Source organism: Nilaparvata lugens, chromosome 10, assembly GCF_014356525.2.
Source record: "Nilaparvata lugens isolate BPH chromosome 10, ASM1435652v1, whole genome shotgun sequence".
NCBI lineage: Eukaryota > Metazoa > Arthropoda > Insecta > Hemiptera > Delphacidae > Nilaparvata > Nilaparvata lugens.
Window position 1 is genome coordinate 45,314,374 of NC_052513.1, and position 17,201 is coordinate 45,331,574.

Here is a 17,201-nt window from a genome sequence, read left to right on the forward strand (position 1 = left end):
TGAGTGATTTAAATTTGAATTTAGTGATGGGCGCCCTAGTGCTTCGAAATAATCTGATGATCAAAGCTAGCTCGCCGAAAGGGTTATTATAAATTGAGAAATTAATAAGAGTAATACTTGCGCAAGTAAAAATTAGTATTAAAGGTATCTAATTGAAAGAAAAATATAGATCAATATTTTAGAAATTTCTGTTTAATCAAAGAAGTACGAAATCTAGGCTATTAAAACGTATGCATACAATATTTAATTTTTGCAATACAATTTGCGATAATTTATCATAGTTCTAATTCATTAGATGAATGGCTCTACCTATTCCGTCAGGTGCCGAATCTTGCACCCTGAGATAAAAATATATTCGATACAAATAAATCTGCTAAATACTAGAGATTTTAATATAGATATATTTGGATTATTAGTGGCTAATTTATCAAGCTGATCTTAGAGCACATATTTATGATTGAATTATCCAAGCCGACAAGTATTAGCAAGTACATGTCACAGCTACATGCCAAAGATTGCATATGATTTCAAGATAAAGGCACATGGTAATGATTCGTGCCATAAATCTAGAATATAAAGTTAGCCTGTGATATTTTTATTGATTTCAAATATTGTTCTATTTTTATATTATATTTTTTATCGCTCTATATATATTTTTTGCCTCGACTGATCTTTGCATTATTTGTACAATATATGTGTAAAATTTTCATGGTGTGCAATTTATTTTATATTCCTCATCTCTCTAGTATAAGTATCATTTATATATATATATATTTATTATTATTGAATTACAAGAGTTATTGGAGAAGCCCATATCTAGGCCTATCAAGATTTTTTAAGACTGAATACTATTAGAAAAACCACGCCCTAATTATATTAAATCTCATGCTTTACCGACTGATGCCAAGCAGGAGGCTAATCGTTATTTTTTATAAAGAATAACGTGACAAGTGTTATATTGATATCCCATTATGATACTGATATATTCCATTCACCTTTTGCACCAGACTATATGGATTTATTTAATTGATTAAATCAGAATATCAGATAAAATCAGAACTCATATTGATTGAATCAGAATATAGCCTATTGATTAGATCAGAATACAAAGACATTCTCAATAAAAGGAATCATACTCTATTCATATAACTTCTTGTGAGTAGCCTATCAATTATTCTAGAAAAAATGATGGAAGGTAAACCAAAAACTTCACTCCAATAGAAGCATAACACCACAAAAATTACTAACACCACAGAGCAATAAATTCAGGGATATGGAGATAGCGGTATTATCAAACATCATACACACTTACTGGATGACTAATGTGGGAAAGTCCGCGATTGAACTTTCGAAGGAAAGGCCACACTCATGGGGTCGTACTAAAGTCCACCGGATGTAGGTCCACGTCACCACAAAAAAACTAAGAGCACAATTTGTGCAGGTATAAATACTGGGGTAAACCAACCAAGCAGCACTCTTACTGGTCACTAATGTGAGAAAGTCCACGATTGAGCTTCGCTTCATCGGAAAGGCCTCACTCATGGGTTGGAACTAAAGTCCACCGTACCTAAGTCCACTTCACCACAGAGTAAACTAAAAACCCAATTTGTGTAGGTATAAATACTGGGGTAATCTAAACAAGCAGCACTCTTACTGAATAACTAATGTGAGAAAGTCCATGATCGAACTTTCGATGGAAAGTCCACGATTGAACTCCACATCGCAGGAGAGGCCACACTCATAGAGTCATATTAAAGTCCACCGTACCAAAGTCAACGACACCACAATAAAAAACTAAAAACCCAATATAAATAGAAATAGAGACTTGAGTTCCCTTTTAAAAATGGTTTGAGAAGAGTACTTATAGAGAGGTCCACGTTATAATGGCAGTGTTTGATAAGCAATGGTATTGCTATCCTTGTCTATCATTCAACAAAGCGGATGGCGCTATCTCTTTCTCGATTTGCTCTGTTGCCAGATCGTCTTTTAACAATGTAGAATTAATAAAATATTTCATCTTAATTACGGAAATTCATTATGAAATTATTTTAAAATATAATTTATTGCTTGATAAAATCCTATTATATTGAGCGAGAAATTTCTGTATATATATTTTTATATCTGGTTATTTATGTTTAACGGATCTCGAAAACGGCTCTAACGATTTACACGAAATTTGGAACATAGAAATTTTATTATATAAAAATTCTATTGCACTAGGTTTCATCCTTGGGAAAACTCGCTGAACGAGATTAAAAGGATAATTCATCATTGGCTGAAACAGCTGTAGATAGTAAAAAAGTGAGTGAGCAAGTGAGTATGTGAAAAATCAAAATATGGCATCCCCGAAATTCATAATTATAGCCAGCTGTGAAATATAAACACGATCATTTTAGAGAATTGTGTTCTGTTTATCAATAAATAAAAATAACGAGCGAAGCTCGGTGCCCCGATATTACTAGTAGTTCTGTGAACAGTAGACCTCACGCAGTATTCTCATCCACAAGTACCTGATTGAAACTATAGACCTTATGGAAATACAGCAATAGACTGGCTTCTCCACACATCTGTGTAATCACTTGTCAGCTGATTTATGATGAATTATTCTATAGTCTGATTTTTACTCTAATATTGGCGTATGAGGGAGGCTCCTTTTTCCTTTTATATTATCTTTGAAATGCAAAATTTCCAAAAACCTTGTATATACGTCGACGCGCAATTAAAAAAGGAACATACCTGTCAAATTTCATGGAAATCTATTACCGCGTTTCGCCGTAAATGCGCAACATTTAAACATTGAGAGAAATGCCAAACCGTCGTCTTGAATCTTAGACCTCACTTCGCTCGATCAATTACATCAATAAACCTGTATCAGCAACCGTCATAGAAGACATTGACAAGACAGAGGTTTGGCACAGTTTTTCTCCTAATTTTCTCCACTGCCATTATAACTTGGATCTCACAATAGATTTCCATTTTTATTTATATTCAACAGTAGCCCTAGAGAAAAAGAGATAAAAACCCAATTTATGCAGGTAGAGGTATATCAACCAAGCAGCAAAGACAGCACATCACTCTTAGGGAATTTGGTGTTGTTTTTTGACATACCCATGAGGCTGAATGCCATAGATCTAAGCGTGCAGACCAGCAGTGCAACTAAACGCAACGGAAGAAAGCAGATTGGCAAAATGTATTCGTCTCTGGCGAATAGCCACAGCGCTATCAAGGTCACAAAAGGTCGAGTCAAAAGTGACCAAGCTAGTGACCATACACTAGCCCTGCCAAGCTAAAACAAACATGCACATCGTACAACAATATTCACAACAAGGATTGGAGGAAAGTTTCAAAAATAGTAAATTAATTAAAATATTTGTAGAATAACACCTTAGTAGAGATCTTTTGAGACTTCTCGTCTATTCTTTTAAAAAAGTTGAAACTTGGGATATTTTTAAGTAGGCTAGCCCTGAATATAAACACATTTTCAGATAATAAAAATATGTTTGATGTTGCTTTCCATGACGAAACACTATAAATAATAACTCTGTTGTAGTTATGACACTATGCTACTTGTAAATATTTGAAAAATATTACTTTTTCCTCCACCTACTGGCTGAAGTACTTACTTTACTCCCAGAAACATAATACTAAAGTGTCACTTTTTCGCTCTCGGTAGTAAAAAACAGAAAAACTCCCTAGGGAGTAAAAGTGACTCCATTTAAATAACATGGGAAGCATCTCTTTTTTAAAAACTTACATTATAATAGGTTAGAAGGTCTAAGCTCAGATGAGAAAGCATAAAGAGGTGTCTGTCATTGAGTCAACTGAATTCAATACCACAACCAGAAATTTGATCAACTCATGAAATATAAATGTTTGTATGATATTACTTCTTAATATTAGTAGACGATAAAAATTTATACAATTTTTAAAATATCTTATTCTATCAAAATACCAGCCAACAAATATTTTAAATCTGCAATTCAAATCTGAACCGTGTGATCTGGAGTCAGCCATTTTTGGTAGACACCCAGCTGATATAATTGTGACAACTTTTGCTAGATAGCGCAATCGGCAGTGCCAATCAGACGGCCGCTGTTTAGGTTTTAGATTTTAGGTTATGTTGTTAGGAAACATTGTCACCAATACGTAAGTTATTAAAATGATTTTATTTGCAGTTTCTATATAAAAATGTAGATGGAGGAAAAATGTTGTGTACATCACGAGTGAAAAATACTTTTTCTCCCTCAGGAAAATTGTTGCCCTCGGCTTCGCCTCGGGCTTCAAACTTTTCCCTCAGGGAGAAAAAGTCGTACTTTTCACTCTAGATATACAAATAACTATTGTTGGAGTATTGAGGAATGCATTTTACTCCTGAAGAGGAGCTTCATCAGCCTCTTAATCAGGCTGATGAAGCTCCTCTTCAGGAGTAAAATGCATTCCTCAATACTCCAACAAAAGTAAGTGTTTTTCAAATATTTACAAGTAACACAGAGTCAGAACTACAACAGAGTTAAAATATATTTATTCTTTATTGATTCATAGTTGGGAATTTTTCTTCAAACCTTATCTCTTTTCACCAATGGGCATAATACCTAAAGACACACTTGGGTATCTCGAACATAAAAATTTATTCATCATTATTAAAATTAGTAGAATTGATGGTGATGTTGTGAAATCTCTCCATAATAAGAAAACAAAGATATTGTCAAATTTCACTAAAAATTTATTAAAAACTTTAAAACAGAACCATTATGGTTTCACGTAGTTAACCAACGCATCATCAGCTGTACTGAGGAATAGTATCTACATAAACATTAATTTTATGTTATAAAAGAGAGTTGATGAATTGTACCATATTTGATATGCTTTTAAAATCTTGAAATCGTTGATCAAACTGTTGTCTCAAGTCTGAAAGGATTGTAACGTACCGTATTCTTTGTTATTGCTGCGGTGCTATGGAGGAAAAACTCTCTTCCTCAGTACAGCTGATGATGCGTTGGTTAACTACGTGAAACCATGGTTCTGTTTTAAAGTTTTTAGTGAAATTTGACAATATCTTTGTTTTCTTATCATCATTATTTATTGATTGATACAATAAGTACATCATCAAAATGATAGGGAGAGGAAAAAAAAGGTAACCTTGTGCTATTCCTCTCCCGAACTTAGATAAGGTTACACATAGTCCGAAATAGGTTAAGTCTTGTAGTTGTTCGCTTCACAAAATTTTTAGTCCTTAAATATTTTCACAAAGTGGATTTATTTCACCAAGTTTTTGATTTGGGATAAAATCTTGATCACTCAGAAGTGATTCGCGGTCTAAATAAAGTGGATAAATAAAGTAGCCTACTTGCGTAGCAGCTAAGAGATCCCGGGTTCAAACCCGGTATCACTGAACTCAACTAGGTCACTTCGGTGTCATCGGATGGATACGTTAAACTGTCGGTCCCGGCTGGACTATGGAGTAAGTCTCAATGTTCAATAATAGCTTAAAAATAATATGTTCAGGACAGTGAAATACTCCCGCAAGGGACTTCCTACTAGTAAAAGTAAGCCATACGAATTAACTTCATTAATTACTCCAAAGTAAACGTTGTACTTCTTTCAGCATTCTAATGGGCTTTTTAGAATAATCTAATCATTTCAGATGGAATTAACTTCTGAAATAGGCTTCATTATTTTGAGAGAATTATTGGCAAATTAGTGCTTCATCAGTTTGAGAGAATTATTGGCAAATTCTTAAAAATTCGTCTACAAAATGAATCATAGAAAAAACTAATTATCCACTCTCCTCCAATCCATAACTATTTTATCAACTAAATAAACATACAGTGACTAGAAAAGTATTATATACAAACATGCATAGAAATGTATCTACATAAACATAAATTTAATACTATTAAATTTTAAAAAACTTTAAAGTGAAAAAGCACTCACATTATTTGATGTGGCGACGTCCGTTTCGTGCTGGTATTGCACATTTTCAAGCCAAACAGGAACTGAAGTGTTTAAGGTTATGAGGGTGAAATTTGGTTGGGGTGAAGGGGAGTTTTGGTGGTTAATGGAGGAGTATTTAAATGAGTTTGTCAAACAGGGTGTGGGAGGAAAAGTTGATTTGGCCATTTAGAATATTGTTTGGCTGTTGTTTGGTGTGTTTGTATATTTCGAACTGTTCTAGTACATTTAATTTTCTGTTTTTGTGGGAATAGTGGAGTATTTCGAGGTTGTTGTCTATGTCAGGGTGTGTGTAGACAACAACCTCGAAATACTCCACTATTCCCACAAAAACAGAAAATTAAATGTACTAGAACAGTTCGAAATATACAAACACACCAAACAACAGCCAAACAATATTCTAAATGGCCAAATCATCTTTTCCTCCCACACCCTGTTTGACAAACTCATTTAAATACTCCTCCATTAACCACCAAAACTCCCCTCCACCCCAACCAAATTTCACCCTCATAACCTTAAACACTTCAGTTCCTGTTTGGCTTGAAAATGTGCAATACCAGCACGAAACGGACGTCGCCACATCAAATAATGTGAGTGCTTTTTCACTTTAAAGTTTTTAAAATTTAATAGTGTTAATAATAGTGGAAACAAGATGGATAACCAACAACATAAATTTAATGTTATAAAGCTAAGAGCTCAAATTGAATTAAGCTGCATTGCTGAAGAAAGATTATGAACTACTTTAATTTAAGATAGTTCAAGAAAGTGCTGTGCCCTTTAAAAAGCTCTGTAAGATAATTGAGAATCAATGTAGATAGGCTGAAAAGTAGAAAGTTAACAGAAGCGACTGAGAGAGAATTGCAAAAAAGTTAAATAATTTATCAGGCTACTGTTGAAGTAAATAAGATTTTGTGTCAATTACCATTGTATCATCAATGAGTTGAATTCATAATTCTTATTGGTGAATATTTTTTATCAAAATTAGGGAGAGAAATATTTTTGGGTTAATCCTGTTGATTCTCTCCCAATCATTAATTTGATATTGTGATTGTGGAGCACCACTCTGATCTGAGAGTGGAGGGAAGATTGTATGTTTGAGTGAATAACTCACCCTGTATTGTAGCGAAACGTCTCATATTATAGCACGACACTTGTTAGGTCAACCTCTATCCATAGCCCCAATATCAACCAAATCAGGGAGATGTGCATTTTTCATGAAATCCATGAATTTCATAAACATCATAATTATTTTTTTGCGAAAATGAAATTCGGGGAAGGAACAGTTTTGGGCTGTGCCTGTCGATCCTTCCCCAAATTATTTAAAAAAAATAATTGGGTATCATTGAATAGGAATAAACCTGGAAGAAAGTTCTCTTGAAATTTCAGCCTTCTCCTGTCATGTACAGAGTTATGAAGAAATGGTGTGACTCAATTTTAGAGATATATTTGTAGATAAATGAATGGTAGACATATTATTGTGGGTACCTGCAGTTGCATGAGCACTGAATTGCGCTGCGTTTCGTCGACTAGCGAGTCGATGACACTCAACTCCTCGTCTTCCTCCTCAGCCATTATCGAACGCTCGTCTGCGCCTCTCAGACATCTTCGGCACAGGTGGCCTTGTCTACATAGAATGAGAAAGAATTATAAATTATTTATTAATCAAGAATAAAGTAGTAAAGTATTTAAAATAGGAAATAATTATGAATTCTCATTTATTAATCAATTTTATGAAGTGGTAAAGTGTTTTATATATTTGGCAGGAGGTGTTCTTGTATGTATAAAATTGGAAAAGATTTTAGTTTCTCATTCCTTCATCAAGAATTGAGTATAGTATTTAATATCCTCAGCAGAGGTGCTCTAGTCTGTATAAAATGAGAAATAATTATAAATTCTTGTTCATTAATCAATTATGAAGGAAGTAAAGTGTTTTATATCTTTGGCAGGAGCTGCTATTGTATGTATAAAATTGGAAAAGATTTTAGTTTCTCATTCTACATCAAGTATAGTATTTAATATCTTCGGCACAGGAGTTCTTGTCTAAATAGATGATGCTGAATGATATGAGTGTGTTTATGAGATTTTAAATAGATTTAGATAAATTAAATAATAAATAGATGTGATAGATTTTAAATAAAGTAAACCGTCGCAGACTCTTGTCTGTGCTGTATAGAAACTGTATTGAATAATTCAGTTCTACACTTTATTGGGATTCATGCATCCATATTGTATTGATAGATAAATAGAATATATTATTTATACGGTATATTAAATTAAATACATACCTGATCTCTTCCAACATAGATAATTCTTCTTGCAGAGATTTCATATCCTCTTCTTTTTGTTGTAACTGAGACAGTTTCTCTTCCAGGTTAGAGTTATCCTGAAAATATAATAGAAAATAAATTCTATCTCTGATCTTGATAATTGAACTTTAATATTATAATGTTGAGTTAAATTATAACTTTATCATCTAGACAATACGATTATTTAAGGTTATTTAAGCGTTAGATTTACATATTTTAGAAAATAATCCAAGCTTTTTACGATTAAAAAATAGTATTTATACTTTTAAACAACCTATTCCAATATTTCGATAACATTATGAACTGAAATTTGGGGTTTATTCACTAAATATTGAGTTATTCAATGAGCAATGGTAAAACACATTTTGAAATCAGCAAATCACCCATTTGAATTTGGTAGACTGTAGTTGTCTGCTACCTAGTGGCAGAAATGTTAACTAGTTCTAGTATTTCTAAAAAAACCGCTAGGTGTCGTGGGCTGTCTCAACTTGCATTTTTTCCAGCACGGAAGCAGTTTCAGATGTTTCACCTTGGTTACAGATCTTTGCTACATGTCCCAAGCTAAAATATTGATAGTTCTTTCAGTTTTTTTCAAAATAACTCTTTAATGGCGCATCGTATGGGAATTTTTCAAGAGACACTATTTGTAAAGAATCAAATTTCCTACAAGTTGATGTATGATAGATGTTTATTAGACTCGAAATTCGGCTAAAAAAATTGGTAGTTGTTTCATTTTTTTCAAAATAACTCTTGAATGGAGCATCTCAAGAAAATTTTACAAGAAACATTTTTGGGCTGTGCCTGTCGATCCTTCCCCAAATTATTTAAAAAAATAATTGGGTATCATTGAATAGGAATAAACCTGGAAGAAAGTTCTCTTGAAATTTCAGCCTTCTCCTGTCATGTACAGAGTTATGAAGAAATGGTGTGACTCAATTTTAGAGATATATTTGTAGATAAATGAATGGTAGACATATTGTGGTTACCTGCAGTTGCATGAGCACTGAATTGCGCTGCGTTTCGTCGACTAGCGAGTCGATGACACTCAACTCCTCGTCTTCCTCCTCAGCCATTATCGAACGCTCGTCTGCGCCTCTCAGACATCTTCGGCACAGGTGGCCTTGTCTACATAGAATGATAAAGAATTATAAATTATTTATTAATCAAGAATAAAGTAGTAAAGTATTTAAAATAGGAAATAATTATGAATTCTTATTCATTAATCAATTTTATGAAGTGGTAAAGTGTTTAATATCTTTGGCAGGAGGTGTTCTTGTATGTATAATATTGGAAAAGATTTTAGTTTCTCATTCTACATCAAGTATAGTATTTAATATCTTCGGTACAGGAGTACTTGTCTGGATATAATGAGAAAATATTAAAAATTATTATCTATTAATCAATTATGAAGTAGTAAAGTGTTTTAAATCTTTGGCAGGAGGTGTTCTTGTATGTATAAAATTGGAAAAGATTTTAGTTTCTCATTCCTTCATCAAGAATTGAGTATAGTATTTAATATCCTCAGCAGAGGTGTTCTAGTCTGTATAAAATGAGAAATAATTATAAATTCTTGTTCATTAATCAATTATGAAGGAAGTAAAGTGTTTTATATCTTTGGCAGGAGATGCTATTGTATGTATAAAATTGGAAAAGATTTTAGTTTCTCATTCTACATCAAGTATAGTATTTAATATCTTCGGCACAGGAGTTCTTGTCTAAATAGATGATGCTGAATGATATGAGTGTGTTTATGAGATTTTAAATAGATTTAGATAAATTAAATAATAAATAGATGTGATAGATTTTAAAATAAAGTAAACCGTCGCAGACTCTTGTCTGTGCTGTATAGAAACTGTATTGAATAATTCAGTTCTACACTTTATTGGGATTCATGCATCCATATTGTATTGATAGATAAATAGAATATATTATTTATACGGTATATTAAATTAAATACATACCTGATCTCTTCCAACATAGATAATTCTTCTTGCAGAGATTTCATATCCTCTTCTTTTTGTTGTAACTGAGACAGTTTCTCTTCCAGGTTAGAGTTATCCTGAAAATATAATAGAAAATAAATTCTATCTCTGATCTTGATAATTGAACTTTAATATTATAATGTTGAGTTAAATATTATAACTTTATCATCTAGACAATACGATTATTTAAGGTTATTTAAGCGTTAGATTTACATATTTTAGAAAATAATCCAAGCTTTTTACGATTAAAAAATAGTATTTATACTTTTAAACAACCTATTCCAATATTTCGATAACATTATGAACTGAAATTTGGGGTTTATTCACTAAATATTGAGTTATTCAATGAGCAATGGTAAAACACATTTTGAAATCAGCAAATCACCCATTTGAATTTGGTAGACTGTAGTTGTCTGCTACCTAGTGGCAGAAATGTTAACTAGTTCTAGTATTTCTAGAAAGAACCGCTAGGTGTTGTGGGCTGCCCAATTTGAGTTTTTACCAGCTCAGGAAGCAGTTTCAGATGTTTCACCTTGCGGTTACAGATTTTAGCTGCTTTTTCCCAGCTAAAATGAGTAATTGTTTCAGTTTGCTCGTAATAACTCTTGAATGGAGCATCGTATCAAACTTTTACGAGAGACATTTTTGTATAAAATTAAATTTCCTACAAGTTGATTTATATTTATTAGTCTCGAAATTCGGCTAAAAAAATTGGTAGTTGTTTCATTTTTTTCAAAATAACTCTTGAATGGAGCATCTCAAGAAAATTTTACAAGAAACATTTTTTGTGGAGAATTAAATTTCCTACAAATTGATGTATGATTAGTGTTTATCAGACCCGAATTGAGCGAGTTATTTAGCTTGAATTTTTTTAATATGATATAAATTATAAATGATTGTCAAGAATTCTGATTATTTTTCGCCTTCAAATTTCAAACGGTGCATTGAACATTAATTTATCAGTTACCATTCTCTAGAGCTTCTCTCACTCTATATTCATGTGTGTATAAAAACTATAGTGTGGTCCACGTTATAATGGCAGTGTTTGATTAGCAATGGTATTGCTATCCTTGTCTATCTTTCAGCAAAGCGGATAGCGCTATCTCTTTCTCGCTTTGCTCAGTTGCCAGATCGTCTTTTAACAGTGTAGAATTAATAATCAAATAACAAAATATATTATCTCAATTATGAAAATTCATTATGAAATTATTGAAAAATATAATTTCTTGCTTAATAAAATATAATTGATTATTTTAAACGAGAATGAACCGTTAATATTACATCAATAAACCTGTATCAGCTACCGTCTATAGAAGGCATTGACAAGACAGAGGATCGACAACAATGTTCTCCTATCTTTCTCCACTGCCATTATAACGTGGACCTCACTATAGCTCCTATCCTCTACCAAGACCAACTGAATAAGTTATTATAACGTGGACCATTTATTCAGTTGGTCTTCACTCTACCTTGCTTTGTTAGCGTGCTCGCTGAGTGCGCACCTCTTGCTACTGTTGCATGCATTTATTCATATATTTCCTATGTATTTATTTTTCTTCTAAATTCATTTATTTTCTAATTTATCTATCCTTTTATTCACCTGTAGAACGGCAGCCATCTGCTCCTCCAACTCCTGCACTTTGCGCTGTTCGCGAGCACGTTGGGTGCGCGCCTCCTGCAACTGTTGCAACAGCTGTGTGACCTCGTCGTCCACAGTTGCGGTCGGCGTGAACGCAGCTGCGGCAGTCGCGAACGTTTGCGAATGGTTCGGCGGAGGTTCGTCGGGTGTTTGACAGACGGAGCGACGGCTCTGTCGCCGACGCATCGCTTCCTGCGACACGGTCAGTTCGTCGACTTGCTTCTGGAGGTCCTCGCATTTCACCTCTAGCGATTCCACTTGGCCGTTCAGACTGTTGATTAATCAATAAATATTATTCATTGAGAAAACATAAGCTATGTACATGATTTGTACATGAAGGCGTCAAATTATAAGAACAACTTGTCGATTCTCTTCTGGAGGTCCTCCCATTTCACCTCCAGCGATTGACCGTTCAGGCTAAATAGGATAATATTTAATAGATTGCTTCAATTTAATTGGAATCCAATTTATAGTCATTAAGAACGTTTACAGTTTGAACAATCCATATTTCATCAAGAGTTTGAAATCACTTAAGCCTGGTTTCCATTAGTAGAGTTAGTGGTTGAGTTCCCTGGGCAAGTACTAACTATCTTGTAAACTCTCCCAATAAAACCGTTCATGGTGGAGTACTAGGTGGGATAGTACTCTACCACTTGCCTTCCCCCACCACCGCTTCTCACTCTACTATGCTGATGAAAACAGTCTTCAGCTAGTAGAGTAGAGTAGAGTAGAGTAGAGTAGAGTAGAGTAGAGTAGAGTAGAGTAGAGTAGAGTAGAGTTCCGTATTGACATTTTAAGGTTAGTTCTGCTCACTGAAGTGAGGTCCACGTCATAATGGCAGTGTTTGATTAACAATTGTATTGATATCCTTGTCTATCATTTAACTCTCTATCTCTTTCTCGCTTTGTTCTATTGTCGGATCGTCTTTTAACAATGTAGAATTGATAATTAATTTTCAAAATATTTTATCTTAATTATGAAAATTCATTATTGAATTTTAAAAAAAAATAATTTCTTGCATAAAAAGATTGATCATTTCAACGAGAATGAACAGTTGATATTATATCAATAAACCTGTATCAGCTACCGTCTATAGAAGACAGAGGATCGGCAACGTTGTTCTCATATCTTTCTCCACTGCTGTTATAACGTGGACCTCTCTATACTTGTCTTAGACATTTTGATTTTTTTGTCGGACTTGATTTCAAAACTGGAAACATACAGTATCAAATTGCAATAGTAGAAACAGAACTCTCTCGACTGTGAATTTGCAAACGTGAACACACCCAATTTTTTACAGGTATTGGAAACTCAGATATCAAGAACTAACGGATCTCTATGTAATTCGATTACTGGGTGACGGCTCACTAATTAAAGCTGGATTCACATATATCATAACGTTTACATATATCACGTTCATATATATCACATATATCAGTATCGGTGAACAGATCCGGTATCGTGACAATTTGGAACATAAACTCCCTCTTATGCCATGGGATATCTTCTTAAGCTATATCTCAATGAATAAATAAAATAAATAAATAAATGTTTTATTGTAGCAGCAAAAGAGAACATCAAATGCATTACAACGTCAAATGGTAACAAAAGTAGACACATAAAAAATAAGTAGAACTATTAGATAATATAAGTCACAATCGCACACAGGTAAATCATTATAACTAATTCTACACCAAGAAATTTTTCTCTGATCTCAATGTAACAATCAAGTAATAAGGCTATTCCACTTCAAGATTTATTTCGAAAAATTCATCTATTTTATAAATACAATTTTCTGACAAAATTGCTTTCAATTTGTTTTTAAATTTTTCTATCTCTAGGTTCCTGATTGAAGGAGGTATTTTGAGTATTATTTCCTGATTTGAGTCCTGGTGTAATTGAACCTGATTAAACTCAAAGTAGCCCTATTTCTTGTTCCATATGAGTGATATGAACCCAAAGCATCATATAAATGGATATTTTCTTTTATATATAGTAGGCTTTGAAAGATAAACAGTGCAGGAACCGTCATCACACCAAGACGAACAAACCCCTCTCTAATGTTTTTTGCATCCTCAGTAGCCTTACACTAGAAAATTTATGACCCCAGAGTAAGGTACCTCGACTCAAATGACTTTGGATGAATGCAAAATAGACCGTTCTCAGTAACTTACACACAGTCTCAATCTGCGTATCAGGAATATGCCTTTACTGATTTTCGACTCAATATTCATAATGTTTTTCTCCCAATCCAGATTCTCATCAATCATAAATCCTAGAAAATTCACAGAATGACTTACAGCTTCTGTGGTATTTCTTGTCGTATAATCTAATTCTAAATCTTGTATTTTGCCTTCATTAATGCATAAACACTACATTTATTAGCAGTACACTTTACAATCTTGTATAGTTTCTGAAATATTTTTTAATTTTTTTCTCAATACTTCATGTGAATTAGGCCAATGCTGCAACATATTAGTGTACATAATATATGATAATGATTTTATTCGAAATTGTACTGATTGTGATGTTGGTACTTTTTAAAGGCAATAAATAATGAATGCAACCCAGCTACATTTGGACTGTTGTTTAAATTAGAATTGGAACCGTTTTGGGCGTAAGCCTGTCGAACTTTTCTGTAAGTTGTGTGATTCTTAATGATTAAATAAATAAATTTGACATACCTTTTGATAAGTTTTTTATCAGATGTGCTCTCTATGGCCAGTCTTTGATTTGCTCTCTCCAAATCCTGTATGCTGACTTCCAGCTGTTCGTAGATACGCAGTCTAGAGTCATTGACCTCTCTGAGAGCTGCCGTTTGTTTCGTGAGGTACTAAAAACAGAACAGACAATGAATCAAATTTGAATATAAATCAATAATAAATATAAATAAATAATAGTGGCTTTCATTCGATTTTGTGGAGTGAACAACTACAAGACTTAATCTATTTCGGACTATGTGTAACCTTATCTAAATTTGGGGAGAGGAATAGCACAAGGTTACCTCATTTTTCTCTCCCTATCATTTTGATGATGCACTTATTGAATGAATCAATAAAGAATGAAGATTGTACGAGAGAAAAACACTTGAAACGATGTATAATATTTCCCTGTTCAAGTTAAGACACTTTATTCCGGTTGCACAAAAGCATGTTGAATTTTAATCGAGATTAAATTAATGTCACTAGAGCTAATATAGGAGAATAGTTCTTTTTGGAAAAGGTTTGTCTGATTGGTTCTTGTGTCATTATCATGATTAAGATTCACAAAAGTCTGTTAAATTTTAATCGTGATTAAATCCCACGAGAACCAATCAGATAAGACTTCTTTCCAAATAGCCTTCTCTGATTGGTTCTCGTGGGATTTAATAATGATTGAAATTCTGCAGGCTCTTGTACAACTTGATCATAATGTTAGTCAATTTATGTTAGTGTTGATTCTAATTGTATAAAAATTAATTTAGTACTTTTAGAGAAACAGTCTTTTTAGTAAGCACTCGAGAACTATATATGGTTAAGTATGATTCAACATCTGTATTCCTCCGCGTATCATTTACTTGGATTTATTTCATTTATTGATTCAAGATATAAGGAAATCCTTGACGGCTCAATAGCCAAGCTTTTGATTGTGTCGATGATCCATATTGTTTCAATTTATGTCGAAAAATCAATATTATTCTATTCTTTATTGATTGATACAATGAGTACATCATCAAAATGATAGGGAGAGAAAAAATAAGGTAACCTTGTGCTATTCCTCTCCCAAATTTAGATAAGGTTGCACATAGTCCGAAATAGTTTAAGTCTTGTAGTTGTTCACAAAGTAGATTTTTGAATATTTTTTTAAATCAGATTTTTTTCTCATTCTATTCCTCTTCCTTTTACATTTCAATATCAATCATACAAATTATTTCGACAGAAAAAATGTCAACCAGTATATTATATAATATGAATACTGAATAGGATTTGTTGTAAGCTATACCTCGATCTCCTGAGTCTGGTCTTCGATGACATTTTGATGCTGTCTTAGGCTCGTCTCCAACTCTTTGTTTCGTTCCAGTAGGGTTTTGCCTAGCTCGGCTGCTAACTGCAAATCTGCAACAGAAAAAAATACAAATCCATCAATATCTGTTTCACAAAAAAAAAATACGAACTCAATTATTGGTTTATTTAATTACAATTCTACAACAGACACAATTTCATATACAGGTGATATTTGATATATGTTGGTGATATATGATACCCGTTGTCTCCATTTATGAATGAATGAATAAATAAATAAATATTCTCATGGATATGAGCTTCAGTTCACGATGAAGTTTATTAAAATGAGTATTATCATAGACAAAAGAAGTTATACCAAGCTAAGGAACGTTTATGTTCCAAATTTCACTGTTAATTCAAGCTGATAGTCCTATAAAGTGAGGTCCACGTCATAATGAACAACGTTGCCGATCCTCTGTCTAGTCAATACCTTCTATAGACGGTACCTGATACAGCAGCAGGCTTAGCTTTATAATATGTCTAGTTTTATCTTTTGATAATTATGTTAATAAAACTACTGGCTCTCTCCATTTGCATAGTTTTATATTTTGACTTTTTTAATTTAATGACAATCGATTATTATAATTGAGCGCATAATTCATATTTGAGAGGTAAATGTGTCAAAATGCCATACGCTATATATATATATCTCTGATACAGGCTTATTAATGTAATTATTAACTGTTCATGCTCGTTTAAAATAATATAATAGTTTATTAAGCAATAAATAATATTTTTCATTAATTTTATAATGAATTTTCACAATGATGGAATATTTTGTTAATTGATTCTACATTGTTAAAAGACAATCTGGCAACAGAGCAAAGCGAGAAAGAGATAGCGCTATCCGCTTTGTTGAATGATAGACAAGGATAGCAATACCATTGCTAATCAAACACTGCCATTATAACGTGGGCCTCACTATAGTTATTTTTTGTGGAGCTATGTGAAGCTGACAGTCTCTCATACTGTGCCGTTCTTACACTCTCACCCCAGCAAAGCAGTAATAATAGACAGTAGTCAACAGTAATCGGCTTGAGGTAACAGAAATTAGATGGACAACCTCTACCCAGTGAGTATAGAATCATAGAGAAACAATGGCATAAGTAGATATTCCATGGTATAGGGAGTTTATGTCGCAACTTTTACTGTTATCTGAAGTTCTTTTCTGTGAAGCTTTATGACGCTGGTAGTCTCTCATATTGTGCTGTTCATACACTCTTACCCGGTCAAAACAGTAAAAATCGACAATAATCGGCTAACAGTAAAGTTGCGACAT

The 17,201-nt window shown here is 33.1% G+C and overlaps 1 protein-coding gene across 9 annotated transcripts in view; it reads right to left on the minus strand.

Annotated features, from left to right (window-relative positions):
- The window catches only part of LOC111053165 (cerebellar degeneration-related protein 2), a 255,727-nt gene that overhangs the window by 26,445 nt on the left and 212,081 nt on the right, over nt 1-17,201 (minus strand). For all 9 annotated transcript variants that reach the window (XM_039436959.1, XM_039436958.1, XM_039436966.1 and 6 more), the window contains 5 exons: nt 15,861-15,973; nt 14,564-14,712; nt 11,841-12,150; nt 10,220-10,317; nt 9,245-9,383 (listed from right to left, as the gene is read on the minus strand). In XM_039436959.1, coding sequence (XP_039292893.1) covers nt 9,245-9,383; nt 10,220-10,317; nt 11,841-12,150; nt 14,564-14,712; nt 15,861-15,973 — 809 coding nt within the window. The remainder of the gene's footprint in view (nt 1-9,244; nt 9,384-10,219; nt 10,318-11,840; nt 12,151-14,563; nt 14,713-15,860; nt 15,974-17,201) is intronic.